Source organism: Amphiura filiformis, chromosome 19, assembly GCF_039555335.1.
Source record: "Amphiura filiformis chromosome 19, Afil_fr2py, whole genome shotgun sequence".
Classification (NCBI taxonomy): Eukaryota; Metazoa; Echinodermata; class Ophiuroidea; order Amphilepidida; family Amphiuridae; genus Amphiura; species Amphiura filiformis.
In genome coordinates, this window is record NC_092646.1 from 11747366 (window position 1) to 11764386 (window position 17021).

The 17021-nt window shown below is 39.1% G+C and overlaps 1 protein-coding gene across 1 annotated transcript in view; it reads right to left on the minus strand.

Moving 5' to 3' along the window:
- Positions 1-17021, minus strand: part of LOC140140918 (nucleolar pre-ribosomal-associated protein 1-like) — a 53109-nt gene that overhangs the window by 22189 nt on the left and 13899 nt on the right. The window contains exons 11-20 of the mRNA XM_072162674.1: positions 16197-16465; positions 15390-15491; positions 13366-13615; positions 9878-10054; positions 9470-9657; positions 7868-8098; positions 6489-7418; positions 5560-5731; positions 3585-3810; positions 1757-1922 (exon numbers count right to left, since the gene is read on the minus strand). Of these exons, the coding sequence (XP_072018775.1) occupies positions 1757-1922; positions 3585-3810; positions 5560-5731; positions 6489-7418; positions 7868-8098; positions 9470-9657; positions 9878-10054; positions 13366-13615; positions 15390-15491; positions 16197-16465 (2711 nt within the window). The remainder of the gene's footprint in view (positions 1-1756; positions 1923-3584; positions 3811-5559; positions 5732-6488; positions 7419-7867; positions 8099-9469; positions 9658-9877; positions 10055-13365; positions 13616-15389; positions 15492-16196; positions 16466-17021) is intronic.

Below are 17021 nucleotides of genomic sequence, written 5' to 3' on the forward strand. Positions count from 1 at the left end.
TTCCAGATCTGAAAATTGAACTTGAAGGTGTCGTTAAACAACTTAAAGAACTAAACAGCAATAAAGCTGGTGGACCTGACAACATCCCAGCGCGTTTCTTACAAACCTATGTGGAACAACTTGGCCCCATTCTTCATTTCGTCTTCATGCAATCCTATGATTCTGGTTCCCTCCCATCTGAGTGGAAGAAAGCCCTTGTGAGTGGTGTCTTCAAGAAAGGAAATAAGTCATCCCCAGAAAACTATAGACCCATAAGTCTTACAAGTTACATGCATATCATGCAAAATTATGGAACATGTAATCTTGTCCCACACAGCCAAACACTTGGCTAAGCACAAGATAATCATAGATGAACAGCACGGTTTCCGTGAAAAGTTGTCCTGTGAAACACAACTAATCCAAGCCACTCAAGACTGGTCTGAGGTACTAAATCGGGGCAGCCAAGTCGATGTCTTGCTACTTGATTTTAGCAAGGCATTTGACAAGGTGCCCCACCTTCGTCTGCAAACAAAACTCCATCATTATGGCATCACGGGCAAGACATTGGGTTGGATCCAAGACTTCTTGACAGGGAGAGAGCAGAGTGTTGTAGTGAACGGTTGTCAATCAAAATGGAGCCCGGTCCGGTCTGGAGTCCCTCAAGGCTCAGTACTTGGGCCGACTCTCTTCCTTGTTTATATAAACGACATTGTGGCTGACGTAAATTCAACACTGCGGCTTTTTGCTGACGACAGCATACTATATAGGGAGATCAAAAGCACCAAGGACCAATCTATTCTTCAAGATGATCGGAGTAAAGTTTTTCAATGGGCCGACACATGGAAGATGTCCTTTAACGCAACCAAATGCCAGTCACTTTCCATAACACGCAAGACAAAGCCATTTTCCTACACATACCAGGTTGATGGGCACCACATTGAGGAAACAAACAGCCATAAATACCTTGGAGTCACCATCACCAAAACCCTTGACTGGAAGCAGCACATTAATACCGTTTCTGCCAGCGCACGTAGCACCCTTGGCGTATTGAGACTAAATCTCTCATCATGCCCGGCAGATGTTAAATCTCGTGCATACCAAGCCCTTGTAAGACCAAAGCTTGAGTACTCCTCTGCCGCATGGAATCCCTTCTCATCTGACCAGATAAATAAGATCGAAGCAGTGCAGCGTCAAGCGGCGAGATTTGTTCTAAATAATTACAACAGAACGGCTAGTGTTTCTGACATGCTTCTCAAACTGGAATGGGACTCACTTGCCACACGGAGACTATTACATCAATGCTCCATGTTTTACAAAATCCATCATGGCCTGGTGAATATTACCTTCCCCCTTGTGTAATACCATCCATTCGGCAAGGAAGAGCCAGTAACAGCCTGAGCTACCAGAATATCCACTCCAGAGTAAACGTATACCGCTACTCCTATTATGTCCGCACCATTCCTATATGGAATAGACTTCCAACCATGGCAGTTTCAGCACCCTCAGTTCGCCAGTTTCAAAGCTTGGCTCTACCAGTCCTGAGAGAGATGCTACCAACAGCCACCCTCCAGAAGTTGTAGATGTCCAGTTTTTTACTCGCACCCGTTGTATATATTGTGAGCACCAAGTGAGCACCTACGCACAGCACAGATTCCTCCTACGTCAAGCTTCTGCTTTATTGGAGTGTATCATATCAAGCATCAAGCATCAAGCATCTAGGTGTTGTACCCGTGTGTAGCACACTATAAATCACTGCGCTTTTGCTTTTTGTACTTACCCTTCTCCAACGTGAATGAACCCTTTCTACCAACTGTTCCATCATCCACGGCTTCTTAATCTCAAGCTTACATAGTGTGGTCATCTGCTGTAATTGCAGAGCCAAAAATATCACTTCATCATTGGGGTACAACTGAGTTATACATGATAGGTGGAAAAGACCATAGCTGAAAAGTAAATTTTCAAAATATTATTTCAAAGTTTTCATGGTTATTCCCAAGTAGAAGTACTGATGTAACTGCAATGGGTTTACACTATTTTTGAATGTATTGCTCTGCACTATAATCAGGATACACTCATCACCTGTGTATGTGTGTAATGATAGATTGACTACGACACCTCTCTTTTCAAAGCAGCCGATCTTACAGGTGCAGGTGATCAGCATAATGTGAAAATTCTATAGAATTACAACCACGACATTATCCCCATACAGCATAATGTAGAGTGCAGGGCAATACATTCAAAAATAGTGTAAACCCATTGCTATGGTAATTAATCCTGTTACATCACTACTTCTACATTGAATTGTGGTGACAATACAACACACCATACACTTCCTCTCATGCATAAATGGGTTATTCCAGTTGCAATCCATACACCTCCTATGGAAGACATGTCCTTAATCTCCCACACAGGGAGTGTAGATTTCAAATGGAGCCACCCATTCAGGTAACCCCGTTTGAAATTTATACTCCCTGTATGGAAGATTAAGGTCATGTCTTCCATATGGGATGTAAGGATTTTAACTGGAATAACCCTACGTGACATGATCTGATCCACACAGACTAAAAAGCAATATAAAAACTTCTACCATGTACATGTACAGCTTATTTTACTCTATGAACAGTTATTTCATTTTGTTTTTCAAATTTTCATCGAAAACCAAAATTATGCATCATAAAGTAATATTCAGATTTCCTTTTACAAATTAAGCGTACTGCTAATAGTCCAGCACGTATTATTTTTCACAAGGACCAATGCACGCGCTTGACGTCGCGCGCGTATACGCGATGGTTGTGCTGTCAAAGGAAATCTGAATATTACTTTATCAGTGCAAATTATGAAACTCTTTAAATTTTAGCTATCCAAATGTAAAATGTAGGTCAAATTAAAAAAAAATATATATATAAAAGCCCTCCTAGAACTTCAAATCTACATGTAGTAGTTTTTTAAGAGCTGAACTAATACTGAACAAATATGTTGTTACTTTGGTCCAAAAAATGGGTCAAATTTTTCAAGATTTTCTCAAAAACTGTCAGAGCATTTTTACATAAATCTGACATCACAGCTGGATTTATCAGGTGCTTTTCATTCTAATTATGTATACATTTATATAGTTTAGATTGACCCCTAAAATTCCTCATAATTCACTGACTTACACTCTTTGTTGACATTTAATAGCACAAGTTTTCAGACAGTGAAAGGTGGTGATAAACCCAAGTCGCAGGAATATGGCATACAAAATGCCATGCAATAATATGTTCAAGTTTGAAATATCACTGACATCACTCTCTCTTAACCCTGCCCCTCATCAGAAACCTTAACCATAACAGTAACTGTAATTTTATAGTCCTGTATGTCTAACAGCATGGGATATTGACAGCAGTGGCAGCACCAGGGAGTGGGGCCTGGGAGAACGTCTCTATCCTTACCCCTAGTCATTTAGTCAAAAATAAGAAAAAATTAAAATTTCTGAATTAAAAACATTGAAACTCATCGTCTGCTGGTATGATTACCCCTAACAGCTCCCCATTGTCTGCAGTAGACACCTATGTGGAGAGTTAAAAGAGTAGCCCATTCCAAGCTCAATTAGAATTGAAAATACTCACAATATGGTTCCATGTTCCAGACAGTTAGTCAATATTCTTCTTAGCAATCCTACCACAACCTTTGTTGTTGTCTTATGCATCCTGAACAGATAGGAGAACATAATCTTCATCCGAACCTGAACTCCAGATGACCTAAAATTGTCCTTATCCTCCATCTTGTCTGTAACAAATTGCTCTGATAACCATGGCCAGTACACATCCCATATTTGATTCAATGTGGCAACACCTACAAAAAGAGAAATCAAGTTTGGCTCCATATGGTAAAAGCTTACATGTATCTTATATTTACATGGGAGCACAGTGGCCTAATCGAATAGGGCGTTTGACTCATGGGACAACATGTTGTTTCCCTGGGAGAGACACCTTTTTTCACTTGTTCCACTCCACCCAGGAGTATAATGGGGAGTTGTTAGGGGTAATAATATCGACACTGTTGTTGTTAGCAGCCACATGGTGTAGTATATCCTACTGGCAGCAGAATAAATGTTAAGTGCTTTGAACAAATGTTACAGAAGTGCAGACCTGCCAACCTACTTAAGTCAAGAATGAGGGACATTGAGGCCAAAACCTTGCATAAGTACACAAACCAGATACCACCAAATTCAAAGACTTGAGGTGTGCAATAATTTCAGAATTCAGGGAAGGTTTTGCAGGTCTAAATTTATCACAATTGACTAAACAGAATGCTATAGCAAAATTTTAAAGTGAAATTTGCATCATTTCTGCTGTTCTTACATTTAAATTTGCCATCACTGAAATTTTCAGAAAACAGGATTGTCCCTCTTTTTCACTTTGGAAACCCCCAAATGAGGGACAGTCCCTCAAAATGAAGGACAGTTGGCAGGTCTGGAAGTGCTGTCATTTATTTAATTATTTACTTCACTACCATTTTATTTCCTTTTAGCATAATTTTGGTTAAACAAGAAGCCCCGTCTGGTCAGTTCTCCACAGAAGAACTAACTTACACCTGTTACTTTGATGACAGACAGAACAGAATTTACATGGATAAATTTTAATTGACTAATTCCCTAAGGAACTTGAACCAAAAGTGGGGCTTCCACTTTAATTTGGTACATTTTATGTAGTACAAGCACAATAGAAGTATATTGCATTATTAATTAGGGTTAATTTCTTGAAAAATTAAAATGAACTCTAATAGCCTCTATTTAATTATGCAGATTAAAATTAGCAAAATGCTAAATGTAATATTCTTCTATTGTACTTGTACTACATTATGTACCAAGTCTTATCTAGATAGTCCTTATAGGTAATTGTCAAATTAACTTTGCATAATTGGGAGTATAGAATTTACATCTTTGGCTTTGCTTTCAGTTTTCTGCTTAGCTAACTCTGGCATGATTGGATTTAGCAGAGCCAAACACCACCAACGGCAGCGAAGTGGCCAATTACGAAAAATTCGAAAAACATATACATATTTATGAGCTAATGGTGGCAATTGATTGGTCAGTCGTGTGTGACACAACAAAAATAAATTCAGCGCACTGATCTACATAAATAGACTATTGCCCGGCTAATATTTCTGCTATTCCCTAGAACCTCACTGCCAGCATCAAAGTTTGGCGTCAGAATTAAATTGCACGTCAGACCCCAATTGAACGTAATATTTTCACTGCAGTGTTTGCTTTCTAAAAGAAACCTTTTTAAGCTCAGTGGAGGGACAAAAATGTTTTAGGGGTGCAGAGAGTGAAATTTAGGAGGGGGGGGGGGGAAAATCAGAGAAATTTTCTGTGATTTTTCCTGATGGGGGGAAAATTGGGGAAACTAAATGGGGGTAAATGCCCTCCTTTTTATCCCCATTGGCACCACCACTGTTTAAGCTTACCGATATTGAAGAATTCATCTTCAAAATAGATACAAAAACATATCCGGGAAAATTTACCACCGCAGTACTGGCTACGGGCCTACCTGTAGCCAGTACCCTTGGTACAATAGTTTTCCCATGTTTCCGCTTTACCTGTAGATTTACTTGTGTTTTCCATCTCGGCATATTTCCGCACCACATGCAGTAGGACCACTTTGTTCTCGGTAAGTGACCTTTGACCTTCTTTGGTCAGACACCAGCTTTCAAAATTGCACTTTTGGGCAAAGCTGTATTCAATTAACCATGCTGCTACTTTAGCTCTGACCTGAAATTAAAAAATAAAGACACATATACATGTAGGTCAAATAAACTTTAAAGGGGTTATCAGTGATCTGCCAAACCAGACCTAGGGTTGCCAATTCGGCCAATATCGTGGGTCAAATAATCGACAAGTTGTCGAATTATTCTCTTAACCAAATATTTCTATGGGACAGGAAACTACTGGAAGTCGCGGGAGCTAATTTTGTAAAGTGGCCCAATTTTGTTCTTTAACCATTGGTTTCTTATGGGACAGGAAATTATTAAACGTTGCAGAAAAATCTTCAAAGGTCATCCAAATGGGCTACCAAATCAAGGGTTTGGCAACCCTGACCAACCCATGAAATTCATAAAATGTCAAATTTTTTGCATTTTTTTAAACAGGCATATAGATGTGCAAATAAAGCAGACAGATGGAAAAGGTGAAACCCATCTGGTAAAGACAAAATCTGATATCAAAATGAAGCTAAAATAAAAGTACTCCTGTACTTATTCATCATTTTTCTTTCTGCTTATATTAGTACTACATGAATGTATGAAAGAGGGTGGGGGTGTTTGTATGTATGTGATTGTATTTTATTAGATAAATTAGGAAACTTAGGCGAAGGTTAAGGGGGTGTTTGAGCATCTCTTCATTCAAATGTGTATGTTTTACTGTTATTGTATTGTATTTTTGAATGAGCTCTATTTTGATTGGTTACTCAGATGAGCAGCTCATGTAATCAACCAATCAGGGGCTCTGTACAATAATAGGGTTAACATACCTCTGTAGGGTTGTTCAGCAACTCACACAGCATCTCCTTGGTGGTAAATAAGACCTCCTCTTTACTGTTGTACAACATCATACTCTGAAGCGCCCTCCCAAACTCCTCACACCCAGTAGACTTCAATAGCTCTGCCAACAGACCTCCAATCCTTGGCTCAGTTTTACAATTGGAAGCTAATGCACAGATGACTCTTGTGAACAAATTCACATCCTTTGAATCAGTAGTGGAATTTGCATCTTTTGAATTGGTTCTGACGTCTGGTACGAGTAGTTTGGGTTGTTTCAGATACCGGCAGATGATGTCACTGATGTTACTTTGCTTGGCAAATGTTGACAGGCAAGTGAAGATCTTAACATCTGAGGCCCATGCATCAAATAAATCTTGGTCAAATGAGCTTACGGTATCAATGCTATCATCATCATCATCATCATTTTTGCTTTCATGCTGGGTGTCAGATTTGCGTTTACTCTCCTCTTCTGTACCAACTTGCGACTCATCTACTCCTAGTGGTGATAACCTATCATATGCATCAACAGCTTTCTTCAGATCGAAAAAAGTCATAACTGCATACGGATTGATATACTTCCCCAAATCCTCAACTGTAACCTCTCCTTGAAGCTTTGATAGAAACTTCAGTACATAGCCTGTTATGATCACTGCAATCTCATCTGGTTCCTCCACAGGGCATGGCGTATTCCTTTGTTCGCTCCACTGGTACCAGTATAGGCACATTGGATGTGTGAGCAAGATCGTGGCTAACTTTTGTAATGTGGGATCACTACCCTTGGGGATAAGTAATGAGATAATTCCTTTGGAGTCCTGGTCATGAGCTGATACTTCTGTTTTCAATTTGATGGTATGGTTGATGACTGTCAATATTAGAGTCATGTACTTGTGAACCACAGCTGTCAGAGTCCCACTGCGCATCTGGAAAAATATAAATCACCATGTGATTATTAACCCCATGAGAACTACCTGCCGATTGGCCAAAAAAAAGTTTTCATTATCAATTGGACCAATCAGCAACATTGTTAGGATAATTTCACCACACAAAAAATTGGGGTGAATTATTTACAAAGCTCCATTCTGACTGGTGATTAAAATGAAGATATCATGTAATTGACCAATCATAGAGAATGTTACATCGGCAGGTAGTGTTCAGGGGGTTAAAGCTTTAATACAACTGATGTTATTGACCCCTTTCAATCATCTCAAAACTACATTCAACCACCAAAGTGTGTGTTGCTTGACCGTACACCTAATAAGCGATGAAGCGCTTTCTTAATTACAGCCTACACTTTGTAAAATCCTTCTGGTGCATTGCTAGAAAAGTGTGTAAAATTTTTTTTAAATTTTTTCTCCTTGCTACAACCTACCTTAGACTTGTTCGGCATGTCCAATAATGTGTGAAGATACAACAAAATATGTCTTATAACAGGTACGACTTGTTCCTTGCTTAGCTGGGCTACTTTTTCCATTACACCAGACCAGATGTCTTCATTGAGCAGTGCCTGTGGACCACATTCAAAACAGGCTTGTAGTAAGGTGCTTAGTGTAGTGGCACTCTCCTTCAAGAGCTTCTTGACATGGACATCCGAGGGGTGTTTCTGAAGGAGATCAAATAAAATATTCATTAATCCTTACTACACCACATGCTATAAAATACTACAGCTGATAGCCACTGCACTTGTATGCAGCTCAAGTGATGTGATATGACACAATCACCGTACGTCTTATAGTTGTATATGCACGGATTCGTTGGCTGGGCTAGCAAAACACCAACACTGGTGGGCGACCTAGTGCTTGTCATGAGAGGGGTCTCTGGTTCGAATCCCACCCCAAGTAAACTTCTTTGTTCATCTTCTCTCTTTATTCCTCCATTCTTTCCCTTCCATTCGCCAAAGAGCACTTAGAGAATTAGGGTTAGAAGAGGCCATCCAACTTTTGGTTCAAGTTCCTCCTTAGGGAATTAGTCCAGGTTAAAATATATCCATGTATATTCTGTTCTGTCTGTCTGTCATCAAAGTAACAGGTGTAAGTCAGTTCATCTGTGGCAAACTGGCAAAGTTGGATGCCCCTTTAAAATATCCTGCTTAGGCAACAGAAACAAATGTTCTACAGGTCCAACTGACCCAGATTTTGGGATATATTTTATTTCATTTTGCTCATGAGTTGTCTGGGGGAAAATGGATTGATTTTGACTGAAAATATTGCACATTTTTCAAGCCTTGCCATCTAGAACTTAAAGGCGAGTGGTCACTCACTCGCTAGCATGATGCTAGTAGTATGTAGTGGTCGAATCACTCTCTATGTCAGAAAGATCATTCATACCAATATGAAACACTAAATAAAACAAACGAAGACGGGAAACAGTTGTACAGCAAATTTTAGGTACTGGGCGTACCTTCTTCAGGCTTTATTACATAATATTACAATATTACACACTTACGCGCTGTAGACACCCTCTCTTTCACTTTCAGGGATTAAGGCTAATTTATTACAATAAATCAAAAACTTTGAAAGTGCTGAAACTTGAATGTAAATTTGTTTCAATTTTGCATGATTCGCAGACAGCGATATTTAGTGTCTATGGTAGGTGGAAAATTGCTCACTAGAAAGTAAGTTTGGGCGAGTAGTGGCGAACAAAAGTGATCGATCGCCTCAAATGATGAGGCCTGATTTTTAAATCAGTCTTGTTACCAAAGTAAAAGACAGTATCTGCTGTGAGTTAACCACATGAGAACTACCTGCTGATTGGCCAAAATGGAGATTGTGTCCAATTTTGAACCAATCAAGGAGGGTATTAATAAGATCATCTGCAAATGCAAGTTTGACCACAAATAGTTTAAAGCCAATTGGCAATTGAAATGAGCATTTCAAGTTATCAACCAACCAGAAATGCTGTTTGATGACCAGTAGTGTCCAGGGGTTAACATAGCAGATACTGAGCTTTAACTTGGTTTTTACTTGATATTCACCTTGGGTGATTTCTTTCTCTTCTCTTCCAGCCATTTGCCAGTGTATCTCAACATCATCTTCCACTTCTCATTGGCTGGTTTCCCTTCAATCTCAGCATACTGTTGTACTAACAGACAAAGTGGCAGGGGATCTACTTGTTGGTGTAGTATGGTGGTCGTCACATTACTAATATATGCAGATATCGCTTCTGTAAAATCGATGAATTATTGCAAATATATAATATTACTATATGCAATAGCATTATGGCAACACAATCTTTTGTTGGTCGAAGCAACAAAAAAAATTGATTTACATTGTCTAAATCAATATAGTATTGAAAAATAACACTTTAATGTTTTGCAAAATTCTTTTCTAGACTTTCCCTTTTCTACTGAAATCTGCTGAATTCTTCACAAGCAATATCTCACCTGAGGATTGTATAGAAGTTTCTTGAGTAAATCGCTCCAAGGCCACAGGCAGCAAGGCACTACATGGTAAGGTGGGGTCTGGCCATAAGGTTCTCCAATCTGACTCCGATTCTGTCGATTCCATGCATTCAGTTTCCATGGTTGGCTCTATGTTGATGTCATGTACCTCTGGAATACCTGAAAAGTTGAAGATTATGATGATTTCTGAAGGTCACAATGTCTTGATTTTCAGGGCTTCAAATTTGGCAAGGATCAGATAATTGATTTACATACATATACATACATATAATATTTCTATAGCGCTTTTTCACAGTTCAAAGCGCTGCACAGTACAAATAAAAACAAATTAAATTACAACAATTCAAAAAGGTGGGTTTTAAGATGCCTTTTAAAGATCTGCAGTGACGGGGCCTCTCTGATGGAAGTGGGCAGTGAATTCCAGTGGCGAGGACCGTACACTGAAAAACCACGGTCACCTGCAGATCTTTTGGTCCTGGGAATAGCTAGTCTGGTAGCGTCCTTGGATGAGCGAAGATTACGTTTGCTGGAATGGGTGTTGTACATAGAAATTAGCTCAGACAAGTAGGTAGGGGCACTGTTATTGATACACTGATACATGAAAACAAGGATTTTGAAGTTAACTCGCTGCATGACTGGGAGCCAGTGAAGACGGGTGAGGTAAGGTGATATATGATCGCGCCTACGAATACCGAAAATCAAGCGAGCAGCTTTGTTTTGAATGCGTTGAATTTTCGCGAGTTGGGCTTCGTGATACCAGCAAGCAGCGAGTTACCATAATCGAGGCGGGAGCTCACAAGGGCTCGAATAACATGATGACAGTTTTCTTCATTGAGGTACCGCCTTATACGAGAAATATTTCGAGTTGAAAATTAAGAGTACGGCATAACCCATTTACATGATCTGACATAGACATAGTACTGACAAAAATAATACCAAGATTACGGACCTTATTAATAGATTTAACGGTAGTTGTACTTACTTTAAGACTAAGAGCATGAATAGATTTAAGGTTATGAGGTGAGCCTACAACAAAGAACTCTGTTTTCTCCATGTTTAACTTCAACTTAGCATGAGTCATCCAGCACTGAATATCAAGGATGCAGTTCTGAAGCCGATTTATAGCATCAATTTGATCAATGGGTTGTTTAGGGTTAAAAGCGTGTATAACTGAGTATCATCAGCGTAAATATGGTAAGAAAGTTTGTGCTACGAATGATCATGCCAAGAGGTAAAGTATAAATTGAAAAAGACAATGGTCCCATGACAGATCCTTGAGCCAGCCCACAGTCAAGGGAGACAGCAGCAGAAAAAGTGTCGTCGATGTTGACACGACTGTGTCTGTTAGACATGTATGATTGAAACCACTCTAGGGGTGGTCCAGAGACACCCATAGTACGAAGTCTGTGGATGAGGGTGGCATGATCGATGGTGTCAAAAGCTGCGGTGAGGTCTAACATGACCAGCAGCACAACGTTACTCCCTCATCCAGCTCATGCATAAAATCATTTTTAACTTTGAGCAAAGCAGTTTCTGTGCTGTGCCCTTGCCTGTAGGCTGACTGAAGGGGCTCACTGAGTTTGTTTGATGACAAATAATCTTTATATCTAGCTGCAACAATGTTCTCAATTACTTTGGATATGAATTGGATGTTAGAAATAGGCCTATAATTTTTCAACACATTAGGATCAAGAGACGGTTTTTTAAGAATGGGGGTGACAATAGCATTCTTGAGAGTAGTTGGAAAACTACCGGTGCACATAGAGACATTTACAATTTTGGTGATAATGGGCACAACAAGAGACAGGTTCTGTTTCAAGAGCCATGTAGGAAGCGGATCAATAGAACAGGTCTTGTTAGGAAGTTTGACCAAGACCTTTTCAACTTCCTCCAGAGACGTAGGTTCGAAAACATTCAACCTCTGCCCTGCTTGCTCATCACCTTCAATCTTGTAATCAATGTCATAATTGGGCATAACAACGGCATCTAAGTCCCTACGGATCTTGTCCGTTTTACTCTTGAAAAAGTTGGAAAAATGTTCACTCATGATATCTGAAGAGCTATAGACAGGCAATTGTTTGTTAGAATTGTTGAGCAAAGTATTAATGGTACGAAACAGATCTTTGTCATCCCCACTGGCTATTTTGTTTTTGAAAAACTCAGTTTTAGCACTCGTGATCATGTCGCTCACCAAGTGCAATTGATCAAGATAACATGTGCGATCGTGTTCTGACTGAGACTTTCTCCATTTTCTTTCAAGCCTTCTGCGAACTCGCCTAGCACAAGCAATGTCTTCATTAAACCATGGTAGCCGAGTGCGGGTGGACAAAGTAATTTGGTACAAACGACAGAAAAGTGGTTGACCAATTCATCCGCTGATTTTCGCACTGATTCTCCTAAACTTAACTGGCAAGAATCACTAGCCCACTAGCCCTGGCCAGTAGTTTTCTCCTCAGGCCAAGAGATTTTCCACCTGGATGGCTTAGTGGGCCAGTTGGGATTTTGGCACAATTATGAAATTATGTTGAAATATTAGAAACACAATGAGGTAGATAAATAATATTCTGCTACTTTTTATTTTCTAATTCATGAAACATTTCACAAATTTTCATGATCAAAATTTAGCCTAATCGATCATGATTGTTGCTTCAGTGACATTCTACGTTAACACGTTCAGGGACTTATTACTGCTTCGTATGTCTACCTCTGTACAAGTCGAATCATAGCGAATGAGTTTGTGAGAATCAATTTTGATGCACACAAAATACGGCAAAATTGAGCCCCTCATTTTGATTGCCAAGAAATAGACAAGAACATCATATAACTACGGCAATGTCAACAGACATACAAAATCTGTTAATTCAATTTCGGCGTTTTGACAATTTAAGAAATTTATAAGACTTGAAATGTATGTTAAACATTAATTAATTAGTTATTCAAATTGCTTCAACATTTTCTCTTTTTAATTGACATAATATTTAAGGCACTGGCATTGGAACAAAATAAATAAAAGGGACAAGATAATAAAAGATCAAAAGTCCTATTTTGATTTAAACAAGGCACTATGAAGGGTACCTTGTTCAAAACAACAGAACACTGTTAAACTGCCGGTTCTAACAGGGTGCCCGTCAGTCGACCAGCAGTTGGATTTTAAAGCCATCCCTAACCTACAGGGGCACGATGGTGACGCGGTACAGGCTCTACCTCGCAATCTGAGGTTAGCGAGTTTGAGCACCAGCGGCGCCATCGTGTTGTGCACTTAGTCAAAACTCTTTACCTCACTTGCCTCCCTCTCCGCAGGAGTGAAATGGGAAGCTGTTATGAATATTGCCCATTGAGCGCTGCCCAAAGGTATGAGCATGCCTTGGGCATTGTATGGCAGCTGACACATTCTAATGACAGCGGAATAAATGTAAAGCGCTTTGATATATGTGAAAGGCGCTATATAAATGTCAACATTTTTAACCAACCTCCTATGCTGAAAGCTTTAGTTGCTGCGGTGTCTCTTTGGATGCTTTGTTGCCGTGACGACTGACCCTCGGCCACACAGTCAGCTACTTTGTCATTATATGGATGTGGGTTCCTGATGGTCTTCGTTAGGCAGCTTTGTAAAAACTTCACAACCTCTGGCCTTTTGCTGGGGTCAAGGGTCATGATGTTTTGCAACCATAGGGTGACTTCTGATGGTGAATGCTCAAACAGACAAGTTTCCAATAAGATCTGATAAAATTGTAAAAAGGGAAATAATTAATGGTAAATGTGATTAGTTAAGATTTCTAATAAAATAAATATGATGAATGTATCTTGTAAAAGTGATATTTCAAAAACGCTTTTGAGCTGATCAATATTGCTATACAGGTACTATTGTGTACTTGAGCGCAGTGAGTCTTGCATGTATACACCAAAACTTTTCATGGCTAATCCCACATACATGTAGATGCTAAAAATATAACTAAATAGCATGGCCATGTTCATTACTCATATTGTTATTTGTCAGCATATAAAAACATTATTAAACAATCTTTTAACAAAAGGATTAAGGGGTGGGGTATGAACCTTTGGACAGTATTTATTGTGGGACATTAGAGCACATCAGACATATCGAATTGCATTCTGAATACGAAGAATGGCCTTCTGATATCAAATAATTTTGATCGCAATGTAATACACATTTTATGGCAAATCATTAAAAATTGATATTTTTGATATTTAACAGTACTTGAAGTAAACTTTATAAATCTGATGATTTCTACTTAAAGTGTATCTAGGTGGGATGAAAAGCCGACGATCAATTGAAAATTTTGACCTTTCGTATTGAAGATATGGATTTTTTTTCCAAAACACCAAAAAAACATTAGGTCTTTTGGGAAAAAAATCCATATCTTCAATATGAAAGGTCAAAATTTTCAATTGATCGTCGGCTTTTCCTCCCAGCTACATACACTTTAAGACTATATCATTAAATTTATAAAATTTATTTCGAGGACTGTTATATCTCCAAATGTGAAAAATATCAAATTTTAATAATTTGTCATAAAATTTGTATTATATCGTGAATTTCATAAAATGAAAATTATTTGATATCAGAAAGACAGTCTTCGTATTCAGAATGCAATTCGATAGTTCTGATGTGCTCTCATGTCCCACAAAAAATGCTGTAGAAACGCTCAAAACGCTCATTCCAGTTCCCTTAGTGGTACCTTTATAGCATTTGTATCATCCCAAAGAGAGGATAAAACACTTCCTATATTCTCTTGGTCAGGGTTGTTCCATCTATTGCACTTACCCACTTCTCACATCTGTCAAAGTTCTAAGCACAGAAAATACCAATTTGCCTTGTCTTGGTAATTATTTAAAGTTGATTTCCTGATAAGAAGCCAAACTTTTGGTTTTATCAAGAGGCATTTATTTTGTGGCACGTTTTGTGATTTCCCCCATTGAGTGCAACGGTAAGTGTCCCTTTCATGTCCGAGTGGGCAAGATTGAATAGCCAAATCTCAGCAAAAGCAACCAATGGGAAGAAGTGATCTATCGGAAGTGACGTCATGCCAGAGAGAGAGCGTGGCGCAATGGTTAGGGTACATTTGCCTTTAGTGCATGAGGTCCCGGTTCAATTCCTGGCGGTGGCGATTTGCTGGGATATTGACTTGGAAAAAGGGTTAATTGGCAACTTCTGTAGATTAAATTCAGACTGCCACTCTCCCCATAGGTCATTTAGAATTGGGTAAATGAATCATGAAAGTACTCCGTCCTTCGGAGGGGACGCTAAGCCATTGGTCCCGTGTGCAGAGAGCCACACCTGTACATGTATTTTGCAGCCAGTTTCGAAAAGAGTAGGGTGTTAACCCCTGACTGTTCCCAACCCGCCTTGGTGTTCAAATGGACCCCAATGGAAATAAGCTTCAATAGAGGCTTTCTTGGGTTATCCAGGGTTGTCAAAAACCCGAACAAATCAAATAAAGAAAATGTCGACCAACAGAATATGTATACTTACTTTCTCTACCAGCTTAGTGATATGTTCGTGCAATTCTGGTTGGTCGTGTGATGCAATCAATTCAGACAATAATCTGAACATCACTGTGCCTTCACCTCTGACCTGCAATAAATGGCAAAATCAATACTATTAAAATGGCTAGAATTGATTTTGAACTGGGGCAATGTGGAAGCCTGAAGTGAATACCAAGGATTCTAGAGTAATAATATACTATAGGATAAGCCAAACTCACACACTCAATGCGTAATCATGCTTGTGGTGGTATGTCTTGTGTAAGAGATTGGCCTTTGGAAGAGGTGATGCATATCTTTTTGCTCTGTAAAAAAAATCTAAATGGCGAAAAATGATGAACATTTGGTTGTATCATTCCATTACTATCATATTTTGAAAAACCAAGAAGCTGAGGTGTTAGCTCAATATGCTAGGAAAATATTCAAACCGATGCCCCTATGTTGACTTTGGCTAAATACACTGTATTTTTGCCGGAAAGGGTCCAAAATAATGGCAGTAGATGTGCACCGTCTTGGCAACATTTGGTGTACCAAACACCCCAGCAACTGTCAATCAAAATGTGGGATAAGTCTGTTTGACTATTTACGTAGTATGCACAACGTTGTCGTGCACACACATACTTAAATTTTAAGCTAACATTACTAGGTGTACCAAACTCCCTAGCAACTGTCACTCAAACTGCCGTGAAGTGACTTCACTTTTTATACAGAGATTGAATACGAGTGTCACAGCCCTAGCAGAGCTTTTCTGTAGAAAATTGATTATAACATTAAAATTGTCACCAATCTAGGTTACCTCTTTAAACCACCTGAATCTTCCAGCAGGAAACCCAGTAAGAAACCTCAAACAATGACACTGAAGCTGTAACAAGTCTGCTGATGATGACACTTCCCCCTCTCCTTTCAATACATTTTCGTTGCCTTTGAAGCGCCCGAATACACTGTGAACCATCAGGGTGAAGTCATGAGAGGTTTCTTCTACGGATGATGGCAGAACTTGCTGGTATGCGCATAATACCTCCATGAGCTTGGAGAGTATGTGAAGGTTGGATGGGGGTGGTAACTCTACAAAATGAAAATCAATACCAAAACAATTAAAGTCATATTGTAACAATGGGCAGTTCCATTTAAAATCCACACTACACCTGTGGAAGATTTTGGAAACACCTTCCACAGAGGGATTAGGAGTTTCAAATAGGATAGACAGTTGAGTAACTTCCATTTGAATTACTCACTCCAGTTGTGGAAGATATAGGTAAAGTCATAATAGAGGGGGAGTATGGGTTTCAAAATGATTAGCCTTGACTAATTACATTTCAAAACATACTCCCCCTGTGGAAGATATTTCCAAAATCTTCCATAGGGGTAGTGTGGATTTTAAATGGAATAATAGACCAATTGCTGAGGAGGACGCCCTCAAGCTTTGTCAAAATTCTGATTTTTACATAATTGTAATGTAAACTATGCACAAAAAGTATCCAAACACTTAAAACAAACACAATTTTTAAGGGATCGGATAGCAATGTTTGCACAGTATTTTTGTGGGACATGAGAGCACATCAGACATATCAAATTGCATTCTGAATACAAGGAGTGTCCTTCTGATATCAAATAATTTTGC